Genomic DNA, 23573 nt, shown 5'->3' with positions numbered 1-23573 from the left:
CCTTCACAGCACAAAAACCAATAAATTACAATAAATAGGTACGTACCATTCCTTTTTTTCATTAAAAAAATAAGTTTTATAAAAAAAATTTAACATACATAATTTTGAAAAACGCTTTCTGAGAGAATATAATTATTATAACTAATGAAAAAATCTTTTTTTGAAAAAAGTAAGCCACCCCGGCGGGGAATCAAACCCTGCATCTCCTGGGTTTACGCCCCATCCGCGCATTACCACTATGCTACGCAGTGACATACTAATTGCGACAAATTTTAACTATTGTTCAATTTTAATACCTACTCATCAGCGCTCTTGCAAATCAAGCTACTTTGGCAATCGATTTTTGTTTCTTAAATCAAAGTAGATACCTATTACTTCGATTACTAACCGACGTCGTGGATTTCTCCAATATTTTTTTTATGATGTAACTTACTTGCACTTGCTATTAATTTATAATTAACTATTTCTTTTATTCAACGAATAATTCACAAGATTATTCTAATTATTGAACATACATAATTAGAATGATACATTCTTAAATCTTGTGAATTATTCGTTGAATAAAAGAAATAGTTAAAAAAAAAAATTAAGTCATGTACGAGTATCATATCCAATTCTCTTCTCAATTCAAATTCAACTTCAATCCAGTTTCTCAAACATTGGATTATCAATTGATTCTTGTTTTATAGATACATCACAAATAATTTTAAACTTTGTGACCGATTCTCATCGGAACATATCTAACTAATAATTATCGGAAAAAGGTGATCAGTAGAGGGGTATTATATGTGTCGCTACATTTCAAAATCAGCCAAGTCCACCTTTAGGTATTTTTGACTTTTTGTGAATTGCTGAATAACTATTTATTGCTTTCTAACATTTCTGCATTATCAAAATGTGGAATTTATTAATTTTAAATATTCTATACTCGAAATAATATATACTTTCACCCTTGTGACTGTGTATTTGAGAAAACAAAATGCTGTTTTTCTCCTATTTATCTATTATGGACTTGGCTGATTTTGAAATCTAGCGACACATATGTAATTACTAATTAGTAAACACGGAAACACGCTTCCGTTATTTTTCATAATCCAAAATAACACGGATATCACTCGGGCAACAATGCGATTATCTACAATCATTGGTAGCATACGGTACTGTGCCCTACTTGATTCTAATCGGATGCATTTGTTAAAAACTAAAAACTTGTTAAAAATATGTTGCGGTACTATCATTGATATACTACTCGATGAATCATAATATGCTTCTTAAAATGACGCCCGATTTTCAGCGACTCGGCCAGTATTAAAACTACTGTTTTAATATCAGCGGACTTAACTCGATATAAGCCCACTTAATATTTGTCTCGAAAACGACCTGGCAATAATTATGAGTAAGCCCGATCTAGCTTGCATCTTACTCTAACTAATAGTCAGCGCATGACGACTTGCTCTGTCCGCTCAGACATGAATTTTTGGTAGCTTGCAAGCTTTGGTCACTATTCCAAGAACGCAAATTTAGTTTTACAGCCAGGGCAATCCGGGTGAAATTCGGGAATCCATGTTAACGGTCTTAACGCATTATACCTACAAGGAAATATTATAAGACGATATTCGTAATATCTTCTTTTGTGGTATATTTTTAAAAAGACACTTGTATGGGAACTCCTCATCTAGTAGTATATCAATGGGTACTATTAATCGACATTTGACAGCTCGTGTTAAAAAAAACATCACGCCTGAAACCTTTTTATTGATTTTGGAGTAATTTGACAAAATCAAGACGCTGAACACGTCTTCTGAGACTGCCCGTTGATGGGATCACACCGAGCGGAGCTAGTTGCCATGGTCCGTCCACACACAGGACCAATTGGCCACGTCGACTTAATAGCAACCAGAGCCCACTTTGAGGCATTTGAAAAGTTTGCTGGGTCGTATGGAAGACGGAAAAATTCCAATCTCTTCATTGTTCTTCTTCTCTCCAATCTTTTCATCATCATTTTCAACTCTTGACTGCTCTGTTTCAGCAGGGTTTCAGTACACATATAGTCTTTTTTTATTTTCTAAACTCTTCAGGGCGCATTGTTGCTATATCAAGGCACAAGAAAGTGTGGCACTAAAATCTTTTCATTTCGACACGATTATAGCATCATGGAAGGCGGCCGTGCACAAATCGCGACTGCATATACGTGACGGTTGGAGATGGGGTAACTCAAAGCTGAAGTAGAGCAGTGGTGAAGGATGGAGGTAGGCAGTTGAGATCCGGCGAAAATAGTGCACACTAAGCTTTGTCAGTCAAACGTTTTTGTTTTCGTTGAACTAAGACTATAGTGTGTAGATAGTGTTTGTTAATTTTTAAATTCAGTTAAACCCTGCCTAATCGAAATCATAACAGTCAAAAACTATAAAATATCAAAAATTATGCCATCAAATCATACATAATTTTAAATATTTTATGGGTAGAAGGATTTTAAGGATTATCTACCATGCTTGGTTAGGCAGGGCTTAATGAATTTAAAAAAAAATAACCAACACCATCTGTAAATAGGTATTCGTAATTCAATAAAAACAATCATCAATAAGTATGACTAAAAAAATGTGCACTGCTTTTGTCGGCCCATAGCATACCAACAATATTATGGTTTGGTTTAGGCAGGGTTTAATTGAATTTTAAAAACTAACCAGTACCATCTGCAATTAATTGAATTCTCGTTCAATTAAAAAATATATGACTGACAAAGTTAAGTGTGCACTATTTATGCCGAATCTTAACAACCTACCTCCACCCCTTGCCATTGCGTGTATAGTGCAAAAGGGTTTCTATTTCCTGTGTTCTTAAAGTATGGAATCAAAGAGTCTGATTATAGTTCTATTTCCAGCTCTGATTTTAACTTTGATGAGAAACAAACATTGGTTAATCATATTGTTGCTAGTCTGATATAAAGTTGCTCTGAATTGCTAGTTCGAAAAAAACTCATTCTCCCCGCTTTAATGAGCCTCTTTATGGAGCATTCAAAGTAAAAGCCGGATTATTAAAGGGGCTTTAACTTTGCGCATTTAAAAAGCCCGAGCGATGGGCTTTTTGTTTGCATAAATGATAAAAATAAGAGTGGCGTAAAATAAAAGCGAAATTTGCGCGGAAAATTAGCAACTTTGGGCGGGATTCCCTGTTTCGAAATTTTCGAAAAGAATTTAAATTTTAAACGCAATTAGAATACCATTTCCAATCTCGACTTGAAGTTCTTTAAAACCGGGTATTTTGTGTGTTTGGGTAAAATACCTAGTCATAAGTAGTGAACAAAAATTTTGTTGAAGTTGCCAAATTATGATTTCATAACTCTCAATCTTATCGAGAAAATATGTTGCAAAGTCAATTACCGCCAATGACATGATTAATGGACAACGCATTCAATACAGTAGCTTGCAAGTAAATTCGCGCATAGCGACATTCGCACATGTATAGGTAGACGTCACGCAATTTCCATTATGCGATATCACGCATCGGGAATTTATAGCAATATCACCTTTATTGTAATGGCGTTAGAACAGTGTTTCTAGTGTCAATGTTCATTTGAGCGAACCCGTTCGAACCGAACCATTCGACAGACTCGACAAAAAGCATCGGGATCACCTTTATTGTAATGGCGTTAGAACAGATTATGTCATTCGGCAGACCCGATAAAAAAGTAAGTGTCATTTTTTTCCAGATACTTCGTCCATATTAATGTCATTGATTACCGCCATTATTTTATGTTTATTGAAATAGTCCGTAATATGCAGCCGACACAAATACACGAATTTAGGCAGACTTTATTATGTTTCAAAAAATCATTTTTGATTTAATATATTATATAAACTAACCGCGGAAGAAAATGGATACTTAAATAAATTAGAACTACGATCATTTCGTATAATTTATATAAAATTCTGGTATGTGCTCGTAAATATCAACTCATAATTTTTAAATATCCAATAATTAATGTTCTCATTGAATCCAATAAAATTGGAGCATTACTGTATATTATAATGCTCCACGAACAACGCGTATTTGTTTGATCTCAATGCTATACGGTCACCTCTTACCAGCAACGGTGAACTGAGCTACGGCGGAATGTAATACATACAATTTTATTGTAACTAGGGAATCCAATCCCGAGCCAAAATTCTGATCCCGGGATTTCGGGATTACAATTTGACAATCCCGGGATTGGCATTTTTTCCATTGTTAATATAATTTTTTTATATTTACAAATATCATTGATAAAATCGGTCAAAAATAAATCTAGTATAATTTATTCTATTTAAGTCATTTATATTGTATACGTTCAATCTTGGAAATACACAAGTTTAATGGAGTAAATAATATTGTAATATAAATAATAATGTGAATTTAATATGAGATTGCTGTTTCTGATAGTAAAGACATAATGAATGGATTAGCGAGACTATAATAAAACATAAAATAGTAAAACAAATAATCATGACGTACTTATGGCCTTTCCGCTTCATAAATCTAATTAGTCAGCCAAATATGAAACTACCGTAAAACGTATGGTATCATGGTGGAATTACTTTGTTAAAAGTGCGAAGCATTGTTTTTTTGAAACCTTTCTCATTTTTAATAATCTATGTGAAAAAATAAAATGAATCGGCTACCTACACATGGGTATAAATCAAACTTCATTCAAACTCAGTTTATTTCTAATGTAGTTATTTTTTATTAAAAGTATTTTTTGTGTTATATTTTCGCTTTTATTTTATTTTCCATAAAAATTGATAAAAAAATCAATCCCGAAATCCCGGGATTCATAGGTATCGAAAATAGCTCGGGATCCCGGGATCCCGGGATTGGAATCCCTAATTGTAACCGATTTACTCATTTTGGTCACTGGTGCGCTTATATTCGTTCAATTCTCACCATTTAATTATGTGCCTTAATCCGACAAGACAGCACCATTTTTAGATTAATAAAGTCTAAGCATATCTTTTTGCACAAGCAACGAGTGGTACAGTGTTCAGCTGTCAAAATCAGATCCCAGATTGCTTGACATATTGATTCGCCCTTTCACGTTTCAAATTGAATCATAAAAAATTCTCAAATCAAATATATTAACTATCAGTTTTATTTTTTATAAATACTATAGTACATTCCTATTATTCATGAGTTGTTAAAGTCAGACTAGTCCTTCACACAATAACCGGTGGTAATATCGATTTCCAAAAAATATGTAGCATTGATCTATGCATTACATTATTGTAGAAGGTGTGTTAATGCTAGTGTATTATTTATCATGTCAACTCATCTATCCAAATCAAACCATTCCATGTGTGAATACGACAGACTCGTCAGTATGAGCACTCTATAGAACAATGACAGGCAATGACAGGTCATTCGTAGACAGCAACGGGAGGGGGCGGAAAAGGTAGGACACTCGTTGTGAATGTATCGGCTTTCTACTTGAGTCGGCAATTGACAAGGGCATGATGTGGCCATCGTAATCAGGTGAGTAAGACGCTGGCCTTTCATCCGAGGACTCCGGGTTCGATGCCCGGTAAGGTCACAATAGGTAATATTTATATTTATGTGATTTTCTCAAAGCTTGGGTGTTTGTGATAGTTTCATTTCTATTTCTATTACACTACTGTTTCACTACCTACACTACTATCATTGGGCATCATGGCCTGTTGCAGTGTTAAAAAATATATAATAATATAAATGTTACAAACACAATATTCTAAATAAAAATTTCTAAATTATATTTTTGTAAACACGACAGAGGGCTCAAACGTAGTCCTACAGTGTCTGCCGACTAAATTGCGCTAGCCATGGCCCCCACATCCTGAAGTGGGCCCCCAGGCTAGGATCTTTGGCGGGCCCCCCTACCTATTGCTAAGGATAAAGGCAGTATTACACTCTACAGTAGCGTTTTCCAAATGATGTACGCGGTACAATTAATGTGTAAATTTAGTGTTTTTTTTTTAAATATGTTAATTAATTTTAATACTTCCATTTGAATTATGGGCTTGTCGAGTATCAATACAAAATTGAAAATTGTATCATAAACCACATAATTTTAAATAATAACATTACTGAAGGAAAATAGCGCCGCAGGCAACTTTGTATTTACTTTAAAGCAAATTTGTGATGTGTGTTTATCTCACGTATCTGGTCGACTCATCTCGCCGGGCCCCTCCTGAGCTCGAGGCCCCCAGGATAGAGCCCTGTTAGCCCCCCTTTGTGGGAGCCATGGCGCTGGCACTTACCTGGTTTAAACGTACAATGATTAATTTGATATTTTCTTCCAGCAAGCACCAGCTATGGGCAACCCACCATCGCCCCCAACGACCGTTGTGGATCCCCCAAAGGACTCTTTCCACTCGGAGACAGAGAAGGGAGCCGCAGAAGCCAGGACGCCCCCAACTCCTCAAAAGGAGTTGGCCAACTCTCTTCCACTCGCTGCTGACATCGTCATGCCGAAGCCTGGAGATAATGGAATCATCGGGGAAGCCGAAGAGCCAGTGGTTAAACTGGGGCAATTGCACTTTAAGCTGAGGTATGTTAGTTTATTTAATGGAAAACCTCCATTTGTTGAAGCAACATTGAACTCAATGCAAAATGCTTACTAGACCCGTTAGAACTGTCATTTTCTATATGTTCAAGTGAAAAAACCTGATACCTACCTTTGATTCGATTCCAGGGCCAGGTTTTACAAAATATTTATACTTACTTAATTTCTTTTATTGTGTTAAATGTCAATTCCACCATGAAACCGTGGAAATGCATTGTACCTAATATTGATTTAATTTAATAAAACTCAACAAAAAAAAAAATAGTACTTATTCCTCTTTAAATAAATAAATCTGGACCGGTTTCGTCCGCCTCAGAGGGACACTACTATTACTACGAGGGACAATACCAAACAAAATGCGTTTTATTAAATTAAATCAAAAATACATACCTACTTACTTAGTTATATCTGTATATGTATCTATTAATAACATCTTATGAATACTTGAAATTTGAATTAAAATATAAATAAATTGATTTAAGTCTTGTAGTATTCCATTCAGAATGAGTTTCGGTTTGGGGAACTAACGTATCGGAATTAAAGGTTCCGGCCACGGTAATAATTTCAAAATAATTATGAGATACTCATGAGTCCATTCCAGTTCCATTTCCACCTCTCTTCAGAACGAAATGTCACCTGCTCAACGCATGTATCCTGGAGGCGATGTTTTACAGTAGCAAATCATGGCACCTTGTAAAGACATTACAAAGGGGTTATTAAAGATTATGGAGGAAAGACAACTTGAATATTTTCGCAATGAAAAGAATTAGGAATATACCTACATAATTTTGAAATTAAATTACATGGTTACATGGTTAAAAATTATATTATAACCAATAGAAAAAATCGTTTTGAAAAAAGTAAGATACCGAATGCATCTCTTGGGTTTACTGTCCACTATGCTATTATGTGACATACTAATTACGACAAATTTTAATTATTGGCCTTTTATAATACATAATACCTAGAGTTGGGTATTTCTCGAGATTCGGGATTTCCCGTGATGAAAGTTTGAATTCTCCAGATTCGGGATTTCCAAAAAAGAATTATCGAGATATCGGGAAATTTAAAAAAAAAACTGTAAAAATCCTAAAATCAGTGTAAAAACAGACAAATTCCAAAAAAATATGATTTATTTTTATTTATTTAAGAAGACAAACAAAATAGAAGAAGGGAAACAATAATAATTCAGAACATTATTTATTAAAATAGAATTTTCAAAAAACACAGACTGTCAATCGCTGCATCTGACAATCGCGTACGTTTTTGAGACACAAAATTCCCTGATGTTGCAAAAATTGCGCCCATTTTGAGTCGACGTTGGTTTAATTGTGTTAAATGCCCCGACCAGTCTTTGAACGTTTTGTGTTTTCTGTCCATTTATTTTTCATATAGAAAATCGTTTTTTCAATTAATATTTGATAATAAAGAAATCCCGAATCCCGAGGAAAGATTCTCGAGATCCGAGATTTCCCGAAATGTTAAGAATTTCAATTCTCGAGATTCGGGAATGAAAATCTTGAAAATTTCTCAAGAATTCCCGTTGGGAAATTCCCGAAACCCAACTCTAATAATACCTGCTCATCAGCGCTCTTCCAAACAAGCTACTATTGGCAATCGGTTTGATTTAATAAACAAAAACTGATTCCCAATAGTAGCTAGATTTGGAAGAGCACTGATGAGCAGGTATTATAAAAGGCCAATAGTTAAAATTTGTTGTAATAGTATGTCACCTAGTAGCATAGTGGACAATGCGCGGACAGGGCGTAAATCCAAGAGATTCAGGCTCGATCCTGCCGAGTGTCTTACTTTTTTCAAAAGGATTTTTTCTCGATGGCGCTACAGCTCAAGTCAAGCCCTGGCCTCCTCCACCGCCGTGCTCCAGCAGGAACGGTCCTCCGCACGTCTTTTCCAGTTCATGATTTTTAGCAGCTGGATGGCATCTTTTGTAATATTGTCACCCCATCGTGTGCGTGGCTTTCCCACTGGCCTTTCCCCCCTGGGTTTCCTTCGAGGATCTTCTTCAGATTTTTTTTATTGGTTATAATATATTTTCTCAGAAGTGTTTTTCAAAATGATGTATGTTCAATAATTAGAATGGTACATTCTTAAATCTTGTGAATTATTCGTTGAATAAAAGAAATAGTTAATTAAGAAGTAGGAATGTTTAAATACATCTTAATACTTATTCTTAATGTAGAGTAAATAACGAGGAAATAACACTTTTGGAAAAAGATACATCAGGTGAATAGGTAATCTCATGAGATGGGACAATTCCATGGGATAATTGTTTAGGATAGCTGTAGAAAAGGTGATATAATTATTATCAACCATGATTTTCAACCTCTTGCAATGATAAAGAAAAAATGCTTATCTACTGAATTATCCAATTTTTAAAACTCTCTAGGTACAAGCATGAGAAGAGCTCTCTTATCATCTCAGTCGTCAAATGCGAAGATTTGCCAGCCAAGGATCCAAATCTTGGTTCCAGTGATCCATACGTCAAACTGCAGTTACTTCCAGACAAGCAACATAAAGTTAAAACAAGGTATTGATTTTTACCATTTATTTCATTATTTTTATTTATTATAAGTCGGTATATTTATAATATTACAATGATTTATAAAGAGTCCAGTTTGGATTGTATGGAAGCACATTTGTATCTATATATACGTATAGTATTTAAGCAATTTAATTTAAACACCCACGGTGGCTGCGCGGCTTAAGCGTTGGACTATAACGCCGTGGGTCCCAGGTTCGAATCCTGGGGCTGGCAAGTACACATATTGTTTTTCAATTTGTGTGTGAGTCAGAGTATGGACCTAATAGGTTGAGCAAGTGGCTGACATCCATTTCTCGTAAAAAATAAAATCTCTTAATACAAACCTCTACCCTGTGGAGGCCCATATGATCCTATTAGGATCGGACATGGTCGGAAAAAAATAGTAGAAAGAGAGTGGCTATTGTTCGATAAAATGAAGCCTTTATTCTCGTGTATAATGCACAGTAGAACCTAAATTTTATTATTATTAACTTAACTATGAAACGTTATACCATTATGTTGCTTCTTAGTACGGCTACCAAATTTAAGCAGAACATAGTTAAACATATTTTCTACTAAAATAACTAAAAATAATTACCACTAAATTCATATTTAACACAAAAACAATAAATTTCAGCAACACATGCTCGCAGTTTTTAAATGAATGTAATTATTCAAAGCAAGATTTACCGGCGACGTTTCCAAAAAATATTTAATTCAGCCGTAGAAATTCTATCTTACTCTAACGCATCTTACGGAGATATAAGCGTGCCGAATGCTTTCTCATTCGCACTTATGATTCGTTTTTGTTCAGGCCTTGTTTTTTTATTGTTTATTTAACTTTATGTGTTCAAATCAAAAGTGCAATACCTACAGAAAACGGTACTTAAACCAATTTTGTAAACGGTGCATTCACTCAATCAATATACAATGTTACCAATTCCGTACCACAGGTGACAGCGCAGCGCACGAGACGTGGGGTCATTCAGTTAGATGCGTAGATAAGCGACGATACTCCTTGGGCCATGAGTCTATTTTTTTGGTTATTGGTTCTATTCATATAATTGTAAAATGAATTATAAAAAAAATATGCAGTCAATCTACTTTCTAAGATATTGAAAAGTAAACATTTCACTATTTCGATACTAGCGAGATCATCTGCTTTTTGTGTGCACTAAGGAATGTCTCGTAAACCCCTCGCGAATTCTATGCCATGCAGCTCCTTGTGGGTTATTTACAAAAACCATCTCGACTTTTTTAAGATTGTTTGAAGACAAAACATAATTTGAAAATGAACTTGAAAACAACTACAATGACTAATGATTAAGCTAGCTGCAAGATATCATTATTTAGAATTTAGATTAACAATCGCAATAAAATTTGTTTGTCATACATACATAAAAACAAAACTTGATTGTAGCTTGATGGTAGATACAAACTTTGGAAGTTAACTCGATCATGGCCCTTTCAAGGTTAATTCTATTACAACCCATAGTCGACTGTGTAACGTCATTCAAATTATTTTTTTTATTTACAGGGTTGTGCGTAAAACAATGAATCCAGTGTACGATGAAGACTTCACATTCTACGGAATCAACTTCAACCAACTGTCAACAATCACACTACACTTTGTGATCCTTAGTTTCGATAGGTATTACCATATTAAATTTGTATTCAACAATCCATTTTATTGATAGTCAATAATTCGAATTTTGTTTTCACAAATAGCGAACTATAATATTTTGTTAATAGATGTCACTATTCAACAAATTAATCATAGATATTTTAATAAATAGTAGCTTTAAAGTATCATAAATAGATGTCACTGCACCCAATTGCAATAATTCGAAAATAGCGAACTATAATATTTCGAAAATAGATGTCACTCCATGACAAATAATTGATCATAGATATTTTATAAACGGAAGCTTTAAAGTATCATACATAGATGTCACTGTGTAATATAAAAATTCATTTTAATATCATTTTCCATAGGTATTCACGAGACGATATCATTGGTGAAGTATTCTGCGCTCTAGGAACTGTCGACCTCTCCAGAGCTGGTGCTCAAGCTCTCCCGTTATGTCGGGAGATTCAGCCTCGCAGTTTAAAGGTACCAAATAATAGTGATGATGGATAGATATAATTGTCACCACAACATTGCAATGGCTTTGTAATCTTAGAAACCACCATATTTAGTTTTGACAGTATCCTGCGGTACACTGGAAAAGATATAATAAATGTATAAATGTGACATACTAATTCGAGGGATACCATTAGTGAGTATTTTCAGTCATAATCGGCTAATACAGTCGAACTTGGTTATTACGATCACGGAAATAGCGAGATCTAGGATGTAATGAGGAAACATTCCTTGACATTTTAGGAAATACTTTTATTCGCTTTTATAACGAGCGAGAACTACTCTCTGCGTAACCTTGCAATTTGGAATAGATTTTTTTTGAATTATTTGATGAAATCAGCCGATCAGGCGCCTGGCATTTACTAATACGCAGTGCGTATTACACACAAATATTGTCACTGTGTACAATTGCAAAGTTACTTCTCGGGTATACCGAGCGAAACTGTTAATGTGTCGATCGTTGAAAAACAACATTTTCGACCCTAAGCAATAAAATTTGACCGGGAAGTTAACTAGACCGATGCCGCCGGGATCGGATTACGTTTATGACACTAATTAATCGTCTAAGTTGGTACCTAATTGGTGTTTTCGCCGACAGCATTGAAAAAGTATCCAAGCATATGGTTGAAATTGCATGTAAAAAATCCAAGCTCTGTGAAGTCAGTAGGTTCAGCACTTCATTACAATAAACCACTTCTTTTGTAGTTTATGAATGCCATGCTTGTTTAACAATATAAAGAGTAATAAATATACCGAGAAAATTCAGTCGGTCCCATCTTCCTCGTAATAACCAAGTTCGACTATATTAAATACCATTTTTCTCACGCACACTTTTCTCAATCATTTCCAATTTACACTCTTATTGTATCGATTCACTGACCACATGGCTAACTTCTGACAGACTTTTTCTAAAATTCTTGGAATATATGACAAAAAATAAGTAGTCTTACATGTCCTTGAATTGCGAAATTTTATTTACGAATCATTAATATTGTTTTTCAAGTTAGGTCATTTCTTTTTATTCTAAAAAAACTAATTGTGGATGAAGAATATTAAAATTAATAAGTGCTCTGTGATTTTTTATTTAGCGTCAAAAATATTACTTTCTAACCGTTACATATATTTCTATCATGTCTTTGTTCATAGTAAAGTGCCTGATATTTATTTATAAAGTACAAGTACTAAAATTTCATAAGGCCCCTCTAGTATTATTGAAGCTCTGTGGTAGACGATATAATAGAATTGTATATTTTTTTCTTCAGATTCGGTCTCAGGGAAGAGGAGAACTGCTGCTCTCGTTATGTTGGCAGCCTGCAGCCAATAGACTCACTGTTGTGCTATTGAAGGCCAGGAATCTACCCAAAATGGATGTCACTGGACTCGCAGACCCGTAAGTATATAATATTATCATTTACCCTTATAGGATATGATTATTCTAGACAAATCGGTATATTTCATGGATGACCAACGTGTCATGTGAGATGGATTTAAGCCCATAGCAATTCAGTCGTGAAAATGTAACAAGTAGTGTGTAAATTCAGCCGTAATATGACGTCATGAAATATCGTTTAATTGATATTTTGAAAACACCGGAGCTTATCGTCTAATATCCTCAACAAATATTTTTGTTTTCTTTTCTAAATTTGTTATTATTGCAGATGAAATGTTGTTTAATGTATCAGTAGTTGACAATGTCCCATTTAGGGATTCCAATCCAGGGATCCCGACCTATTTTCGATACCTATAAATCCCGGGATTGATAAACATAATCCCAAAACTTTCGGGATTGATTTTTTTATCAATTTTTACCGAAAATAAAATAAAAATGAAAATATAACAGAAAAAATACTTTTAATAACAAATAACTACATTAGAAATAAACTGAGTTTGAATGAAATTTGATTTAGGTATACCCATGTGTAAGTTGCCGATTCATTTTATTTTTTCACATAAATTAATAAAAATGAGAAAGATTGTAAAAAAACAATGCTTCACACTATTAACAAAGTAATTCCACCATGATCTCATACGTTTTACGGAAGTTTCATATTTGGCTGACTAATTAGATTTATGAAGCGGAAAGGCCATAAGTACACCATGATTTGCTTTACTATTTTAAATCTTGATAACCCATTCATTAAGTCTTTACTATCAGAAACAGCAATCTCATATTAAATTCACATTATTATTTATATTGCAATATTATTTACTCCATTAAACTTATGTATTTCCAAGATTGAACGTATACAATATTAACAATAAATGTCTTAAATAGTATAAATTATACTAGATTTATTTTTGAACGATTTTATCAATTTTATTTGTAAATATTAAATTAATTTTTATATTAACAATGGAAAAAAATGCCGATCCCGGGATCCCGGGATTGTCAAATTGTAATCCCAAAATCCCGGGATCAGAATTTTGGCTCGGGATTGGATTCCCTAGTCCCATTGAAGCGAATGAGACCAGTCCTGATTACTAAAAAATTATGCAGAATAAGCACTATATTATAATAAAATAAACCATTTATTTAATAAACATTTCTACTATTATGGAAGTAATAAAAACTATTTTTCAAAACCGTATTATTATAATTATGTTTACAATATAATGTATTTATGCTTTTAATTTCAGATACGTGAAGATGTATTTGTTATATAATGGACAACGAATTGCAAAGAAGAAAACACACGTGAAGAAGAGAACATTGAATCCGGTGTTCAATGAGAGTTTTGTCTTTGACATCCCGGCTGGTGGAGAGGGACTCGATTCGGTTTCTCTGGAATTCCTCCTTCTGGATTGGGATCGAGTAACCAAAAACGAGGTCAGTATTAGTTTATCATCCATATTCAGTATTTGTGCTAAGCTCAAGAAGATGTGTAGTGGCTATTAGTAACATTGATACCAGATGAAGGTCTCCCACAGGAGACCACCTCAAAGGGCGGACCGAACCATCAACTTTCCCAAAACACCACAGCCTACGTCCACTCTTCGCGGTTCTCGCAACCCTCGGCCGAGCGGAGCCCGCCTCTCCTTAAATCCGACTTTCGAATTTGTCCGTACTCCCGCCAAAACACAGAGACGCGGTCTGTCGAAAACGGCCACATGAGATAGGGCCGAGCACGATGACGCCGCGGATCCGGCACTTGGATGCGCGCGGAAAGCCCGCTCTCTCTCTCTCGCCTCGGACACCAAGCCACAAGCATCTCCAGCGAAAAAAAGACCGCGTCTACAACCCACCGCCAACGACAATACCCTGCATAACGATATAATAAACTCCTGCCGGCATCGACAACGTGCGTTTCTCTCAATTCCACCCTGGCCTGCTAGTGATACGGTCTTCACTCCAATTGAATACAAAAGATGCAATTTATTTTTTATGATAAATTTTATTGAACATTCATAATTCGGATCAACTGAAGAAACATAATGAAATAATGAATTTTACTTGTTATATTCCAGGTGATTGGTCGCTTGGAGCTGGGCGGAAGTAAAACGGTTGGCAGTGCCCTCCATCATTGGAACGAGGTCTGCAATTCACCTCGCCGGCAGATAGCCGACTGGCACAAACTACGTGAATAAATAAACACATCCCCAAGCTCACTTTAACACTCCGTCTTGAGGCGTGTCTAAAAATTTGCTTAGTAAAATTAGCTACCTACTCATTTGTGTTAAGAAATCATACCTTTCGTTTTCATGCATGTTGTAATTTCATAATACATTTAATTTACATAGTTCTGTTTAACAATTAATATTATTTATTTATCATTATCTTGTTTATATAATTTAAGATTGTATGTGAATATTACAATAAAATAGTAAGAGATAAATTCATCCACTCTGTCATTACGCTTCCAGTGTTTTAAAGCAGTTAGAGGTTTCACTATAAGCAATGATTAACAATAATAAAATATTCAGAAAAAGGTTATAAGTTTGCACATATGATCGGTGTAGGTAGGTCAAGGGAGACAAGCCGATTCGGCAAGGTGCAATTAATATTTTACACGCGCATGGATTTACTGCTGACTGTATGTATTATCACAGTCATAACAAGAAAATGTACGTGTAAACATTTATTATCGTGCAAGTTGCAAAATTGCTTGCATGAATCAGAAAAGTTCAGCATCTTCTGAATGTGCACGCGACAGTTGAAATTTGTGCTATATCTGTACTTTGACAGTTTAACGATAGTTGCGAAACTGCCGAGAAAAAAACCAACTACACCGTGCAGAGACTCATTTAGGAATTAACCGCTTTTTACGACTGTCAAATAGTACGATAAAATGTCAACATCACGTCTCGCTTACTCTTGAAGAATGAGACTGGAGAGACAGTCAGCACTTTTAGGTGTAAACAGTTATTGTCACGATAGTTTAAAATACTATTGCTGTAAGTAAATCCATGCACATGTACAGGCGATATAATTGCAACATTTATGTAAATTTGTCTCTTACCAGTTTAATGTAATCAAATTATAAATTTTAATTCGATTCATTATTAATTACAAAGTTTTTCTTGTAAAATAATATATTATAATATTTTATAGAAGTTATTCATCATAATTAGTTACGTTCACATCTCCCAAGCTTGTAAAAACAGTGTCTAATATTCATAGTTTTTAAGATTTACTCACACAATTTATTTAAAAGAAAAAGTCAGCGATTCAATTAATGCAATATTATGCTTTTTGCTTGTTTAAATATTTTACGATAAAAAGTTTTCAAGCGTGAATGTCCAATTCATTTTGTTGGCCGGAATTCGATGATTCAAACTAATTAATTATTTATTACGAATAGCTATAGCGTAGCAACGAACCAGATTACGGTTTCATAATTTTAAAAAATATCTGTGAATATAATTATTATTTATTTACTATTGACATCTGTGAAATAGATGAATTATTAATTTTTAAATTAGTGTTCTTATGTGGCATAGACAAAAATAAATTTTAAGCATGTATAATAAAATATTATGAAGGTACATACTATCTGTATAATATATTAAAAATGAAGCCATACTTCTTTACACATTCCAGAATGAATAGCTTTTAATTAGGTAGAATTGATGACTTGAGGAATTGGGGCTGAGCTGGTTATTATCTTAGGATTGTTTATGGGTGAAATGATCTAGATTTTATTTAATTTATATTGTGAGATATTGCTTGTTATAGTCATTAATTGAAAATAAATAAATTAAGACACCATTAATTTAAAGTCTTCGTATCTGGCCTACTGATCTATGTATTGAAACAGAAACAGCTGTTATTTTAGAGACATTTTTCTTAATTTTGCCAATTATAATGTATTCCTTTTATCTGAAATAATACTGTTTTCTGCCGGTCATTAAAAAAAAAACAAATTCCCAAACATTTTTATTATTTGCATATTTATTTGGCAATGAAACACAATATAACAGTTTTCTGTTTTAACAGAATCTTCGATCATTATAGTATTTTCACCGAACTGTACATATCTGATTCATAATATTTACTTTAAACACACGTTTCTCAGCGATCATCGTAGGTTAATAGTTTTTTTTAACGAATAGGTACCTACGCAAATAAATGTTACTTACACAATAATATATTGTGGCAATGCTCTATTCACAGAACAAAATATAGCATAGTATAATAATATATATATATAATGATATTATATATACATATATAGTTAGCTCACAAAAATGGAATAAGAATGAAGGTCAAAATACTAATTTTATTAAATGAACCCTTTTTTGCAATGATTATTAAAGGTAAATAAATACATAGTAAAAGTTTGGCCAACTACCTACATACTGAATCCATAATATTTTCATTGAAACTTTTCGTCATTGAATATATATTTTAAATTGTAATTCTACTGAGGAATTAATTGTCATTACGTCATTAAGAATTAATTACCCAGGCATATTTTGGTATCTTATTAATGAAAATCTTATAAAAGAGTTATATTTCAATGATACTAACACCGACATTTATAAAATAAATATGCAAAAACATACATTTGTCATTGAAATATAAGAGCGTATTAAGTTGAATTGTGGAAATGGAAAAATTGTTGTGTTTCCGTTTTATTCTGCAACACATGTATTGGTGTAGATCAGATGTAACCAACATTTTTGATGTTGTGATCGATATTATATCTGTGAGCTATTTATCAAATCCATATAATAAAAAAGCGCAGAATGCATTGATGGGTTACATGTAAATTGTACGTAAAACATTTCACCGTGGCTCAGTTCGCCGTGAGCATTCTATCGGAAAGAGATCACCGTATACTACACTGTCTCCAATTTTATTAGATTCAATATGAATATTAATTCAATTTTCATAGCTGATTTTGGGAAAATTCATCAATTCAAGAATGGAAACCTAACCTAACCTAACAAATAATCCGATATATTGGCTATTTTCAAAATTTGTTTGCTGCTGGCTTCGTATAAAGTGTAAACTGACAAGAACCGTGTTTTATTTAAATATGAATTTTATGTCAGTACTATACAACCCAAAGAGGTTAGGCTGTCTTTAATATACGGCCATATATTTCCAATATAACATTTCACGGTGAAGTGTAATACGGTGAACTGCATACCTACAAGTTTCTGGACACGGTTTTAACAGCTACGTGTTATTTTATGTCTTTTAGAATCATTAATCTGGGAGCATTTAAATGAACCAATATTGCATTATTATAGTTTTTCATCAGTATGTTTAAATTTATTTGTTTTGAGATGACTCAGTTGCAAATATACCATTTAACTGCCGAAAGCACGTTTACGTGCCGTAATTACACCAACTCTTACGTTAATTACACCAATTAACTAATTGCAGTATAGAAAGGATTAAATAAACAAACATTGCATTGATATGGTTTTTCACCAGTATGTCATTCAATAAAAATGTAATAAATCAAAACAATGGATATACTTAATATTTTTAATTTAAATCAACTTTAAAAGGGAAATATAATATATATTACACCTACAGAAAAATAAGGTTTTTTTAAAAGATAAATTAGAATGTTTTCTAAATCGAATTGTTGCAGATCATTGATGACATTAAATATATATTTTTATGACATTTAAAGCTACTAATCATATTCCTAATTATGTATTGTATTACTGTTTCACTGGAGTTTTAAATTATTTAATACGCTCAATTTATATGAAATCTGTTTATAATCTGTTCATAATATGTTTATAATAGATCACAGGGCATATTATAAAGATGTGATGTTGTAAAATTACAAATATGGCCGTGATCAACCAACCTGTTGGTCACATTTTGCCATAATCAATGCCACACTTCTGTGGAACAGAATGTATAAGAAGCAAAATCTCTCCAATCGTGACAACAGGGAAGTTGTATCTTCCCCGTTATCCAGAATGCGATAAATCCATTATGGCGTAACACATATTATTTTAATCACCAAACTGTACTGCAGTTACGGATGGGACTCTTGCTTTTCAGTAGTCCGGTAATTCTTCAAATCTGCAGCTAACGTGGTCAGTTATTAACCGGCAGAGGTGATTACACTATTGCAACTAAATTCTGTTCCACATTAGTCAATGTAATCAGATTCTTATAATATATAGATAAAGAAAGCCTCATACTTTCATCATTTAGTATTTTTTGAGTTAATTTTTTTTTCCTTCTACCATCGCTGGCATTGTACGATGATATAGTCACGGCTGGGACTATAATAATTACGAACAAAGAATGTAACTCAGTAAAATTAAGATCTGGCACGTATAATTTATTGAATGTGTGTTATATACATATTATAATATACAAATGAAATGAAATTTGATGTTATGAATTCAGGATTAAGTCGGTCGGTACAAAACTATTATTATGTAGATATGTTTAATGATCTTTTTATATTGTGGGAAATTTTATAAAGATCACAACGATGTAATAGTGCTCAGATGTTGTATGTCCAGTTTTATATGTTTTGAGAAAAACAAATGTGAAAGAATTGAATTTAATGAGATGATATTTTCTCAAAAATAACCTATTTGAACGTACAATATTTTTACAGCATAGAGAGGTATGATGCAGACGGGCATTTTGTGTATAATAACTCAACTTTGGTAAAAACTGGAAGATAATATTTTTGCATTAACCCATCGACGATATAATTTGAAGGGTACACGGCAAAAACGGGCACATCGCATTTTTTTAATTTTTTAAATTTAAATGCCAATTTGTTCAACAGATGAAGTGCTCAAGAATGGTATCATTAAAACTAGATAAATCGATTTCATTGCTTCATAAATGAAGGGAAAAGAAAGTGTAGTCAAGGCAAAAATTGGCTCATTATGTATGAAACTGCACAAAAACGTAGAATATGTTTTTATTACTTTTTTCACTTTCATTATAGGTATTTCAAAATAAATGAGAAATCAATATATAAATTATTTTACTTAATATTAAACCCATTTTCTAACCAAAAATGATTTCATTCTTCTTTTTGCTCTTTATTATTATCATTTTGTCGTTGAGCCTGTTTTTGTGATGTACCCTTCATTTGATTAAATTTATTTATAGTAGGTATTCAAGCATCAGAAAGATGTGTTTGACTAGATGGTGATTCCGAGCTGTTGCAAAGTTGAAAGAAACTTTCAAAATGTACATAGAATCAAATAAATAAAAATATTTTCAATTTATTTAGCTATTTATCACTTAAAGAATAGTTCAATTATACATGTAATTGGTAATGTTTATCGATAATTGGCTCGTTATTATATATAATAATATATACATATATTTCTCTATTAGCTTTTACTCCCCGTAAAGTACATACGCGGTTGAGTGCGCTTGTATAAAGTAAGTAATTGCTAATTAATAATGTAAAAATACATCTTTTGAATATTAAAATATTATGTGATTAGATAAATGTACGAACTTTTTGCATCTCAGTGGTGTAGAATTCTCCTGAATGTTCCAAAATATTCAATTTCTTGATCACAATAGATTTATTTGATTGCAAAATATTCAAGTTTTGATTGCAATAGATTCATATTCAGAACATTTTATGATGATGTAAATACAACATCTTTCCAAAGAGAGAAGCATATTAAAACAGTTAAATTGGTAAAATATCAATAAATACATTTTGTTATTAGTTTGATCTGACTATGTTTGAGAAAAAAACTTATGACAAGATCTTGTATGTTAAAATGGAAAAACTTGTTCAGTTTTCATTAAAATAATGTTCCCAAATCAATAAATTCAATCAAAAGATATTACAAATGTTCAAATAATGACTATGTAGTGGTAAATAAAACACTTATTACAAATATTTAATAATACAATTGATATTTCCACATGGTATTATGAAATATTTATTTATTTTGGACAGAAAATAACCATGTTATGTCAATATGTGTAGATATTTCCTGAAATAACATATTCTATTAAACTTATATCTTTCAAAATAATACATAACATGCAAGTATAAAAGACAATCCTCAATAAATTATAACATTTCAATATTAAAAAACCTTTGTATACCTGATATTAATAAAAAAGCATTGAAGAAAAAAACTCTTATGAAAGAATGTTTGTATTAGGTTGTGTATACTCGCACACCTTAGCGAAGTTTTCTACATTCCAAGAGTAGTGAGAAAAACAAGATCAAGAGCTGACCAGTCAGGTTGACAGGTCAAAAACATTAGGTATTGCCAGTTAGCGCTGGGTCTTATGTGGTTGAATTGCGAAAAAGAGCATAGTATTATTATATCGGAACAAAAATGGCATAGAAAAATTATCTTGTACGAGTTTCAGCTCTAATTGTGTATGCCCATATAATAACTAGGTAAGTATAATATGAAATATACTACATCATATTGGTATGTCATTATACTATGTGGTAAGTAATTATAAAGGCTAGAACACACAGAGAGAAAAGTTAAAAATGTCATAATTTATGATATAGATTATTTGGCTAACTTGGCAAGTTTTTCTGTTGCCAACTCAGTAAGGCCACTAATAATTAATCGACAGGATTTGAAATATTTTGAAATTCTAATAAATGCTCCAAAAGTAATGGAATAAATAACAAAATAAAACTAACTAAGCGTCAACAATTTGGAAAATATATATTAAAATAAAATTCTCACCGTAGTTTGCATGAAATATAATTATGTGTCACTAAAACATTAGCTTCCGCTATTGGCTAATTTATATGTCTCTTAATTCAAAACTTTATCCAAAGCATCTCTCCTTGGACAAAGAATTTTATCTGATCTGACAGTGATTTTTGGGAGACAGATTTACATCAACTTATATAATTTGTTAAAAACAATAAAATTGAATTCAACAGTTTCAAAAACTTGAAAATTCAATATTAAATTAATTCTCTTTGTGAGACGTTGCTTATGATTGATATTCACGAAGTGTAAAAGGAAAACTGTCGTAAATATATTACAAAATGTATCATTAGAAAATTTGTGCACCAATACCTACACAATATTGTAAAGCTTGTTGATATTTGATTCATTTAATAAAAAATATATAAATAAATACTCATATGAAATAATATACTTTTCATATAAGGCAATTTCAATGTTTAATTGTATGTTACAGCTAATAATGCTTTTTGTATTAGGTATTTTATACAGTTTGGTACTCACTATGATTTTCATATCAAAATAAAAGACATCCGAATTTAATTAAACTATAATTTTTAGATTTACTCAACCATAATTCGTAATTCATAAAAAAATATGAATTATACCACCTGATTTTATCATTTTCTAGTGTTCTTTTAAATACGTATGTGTTACTTACGGTTGTTTTAAAATAAATGGTTCTGTATTTTAAAATTGGTTTCATTTCTACACATAAAACTACATTCATACCCCGATTTTACGTTATTGAAGGGAAAAGGAAAACATAAATTGGGGGAAACTATTGAAAATTTTAAAACATCATACACATTGGATTGGAGCATATCAACGTCAACATGTTCTGTCACCTTTTTTAAGAATGTTCCTTTTCTCTTGAACCGACATTGTGTTTCTTTGCTGAGACATTATTACTGTCTTGTGTTCTAGACATGCCGCGTCAGAATACTATAGCAAACATCGGATCCCTCAGATTAGTGGTCTCCAAACTTAAAAAGGTAAAAATAATTAGTGAAAAGAATGGCATTCACTTTCCTCCACAATTTTTTCAATTCTCGGTGAGTACCTTGTCACTCCCATCCGAATGCAATTAAGTATCAAGATCTACATATGTGGGTCTGTTTCTATCATCTGTGGATCAGTTCGAGAAATATTTCATTTCGGAATAAAAGGCAAATTTATAAATATGAAATAATAAAAATATCCTGCGTGAGCTACCGAAAATGCCGCCGCGAGCTACCAGTAGCTCGCGAGCGACCGTTTGGCGATCACACCAATTCCCGAGTGCCACGGGTCTTCCACTGACAGAGGCATTACAACATGACATAGAATGCCGAGAGGAGTAGGGCCAAGCCTTTGAGAAAGCTTTTCGACAGCTAAATCAGTCAGGTTAAGACAGTGGTCGGCAAACTCGTTAGTCAAAAGAGCCAAATATCAACAGTACAACGATTAAGATTTCTTTAGAGAGCCAAATTTTTTAACTTAAACTATATAGGTAGTTACACTGTTTATTAACTTAATGAACTAAAATAAAAGTTTTAAGTCTTAATTAAATTATATATGTACTGAATAAAACTTGATCTCATACTTAATAATGATCTTATTTTTTATTGATAACAATTTAATTGTATGTAAGGTATCCATAAAATTAAATCATGACAATGACTGACACACTTAATGTGAACAAAAGCCTTGCATCTTCTTGAAAAATTTGGGTAAGTCAGGTTTGTATGTTGTTGTCTTTAATTTTAGGCACGATTCCAGGCATAAATAAGATGACTTCTCAATTATTTACTCTTGATGAGGTTCATGCTTGCTACATCATATTGTTAGCATGAATATCGTCATTGAAACTAGAAAAGTGTGTAACTCCAAAAACACTACTTTACAGGAGAGACAAAAAACATTATGGTTTCCTATACAAATATATGGTTTTGGAGTTAAATCATCCATGATTTAACAATGTTACAATTTTTCTGGAATTACAAAATTTGCAAGATGGATAGATATTATCAACGGCCATTAGATGGCATTCAAAGTCAATTTTCGATTAAAACGGATTTACACAATTTTCTAGTTTCAACGACGTATGTAGAACCGAAAAGGGAAAGAACAGCAAACGCTATATGAGTCAGGAATACTATTCCAAGTGTTAAAAATCATCATGTCTTCTTTCTCCAGGTCTT

At 32.7% G+C, this 23573-nt stretch overlaps 1 protein-coding gene across 1 annotated transcript in view; it reads left to right on the top strand.

Annotated features, from left to right (window-relative positions):
- Positions 1-14972, top strand: part of Syt4 (Synaptotagmin 4) — a 34691-nt gene extending 19719 nt beyond the window's left edge. Inside the window, exons 4-10 of the mRNA XM_085945902.1 lie at positions 6309-6556; positions 8979-9119; positions 10651-10764; positions 11109-11226; positions 12519-12646; positions 13894-14083; positions 14722-14972. Coding sequence (XP_085802028.1) covers positions 6309-6556; positions 8979-9119; positions 10651-10764; positions 11109-11226; positions 12519-12646; positions 13894-14083; positions 14722-14841 — 1059 coding nt within the window. The 3' untranslated portion in view covers positions 14842-14972. The remainder of the gene's footprint in view (positions 1-6308; positions 6557-8978; positions 9120-10650; positions 10765-11108; positions 11227-12518; positions 12647-13893; positions 14084-14721) is intronic.
- Positions 14973-23573: the final 8601 nt, after the last annotated feature.

This window comes from Rhyacophila brunnea, unplaced genomic scaffold (genome assembly GCF_057557595.1).
Source record: "Rhyacophila brunnea isolate RB1 unplaced genomic scaffold, BYU_Rbru_1.0 scaffold_19, whole genome shotgun sequence".
In the NCBI taxonomy this organism is placed as follows: Eukaryota; Metazoa; Arthropoda; class Insecta; order Trichoptera; family Rhyacophilidae; genus Rhyacophila; species Rhyacophila brunnea.
The sequence above is the reverse complement of the archived record's forward strand: the minus strand, read 5'-3'. Positions and strand labels throughout refer to the sequence as shown.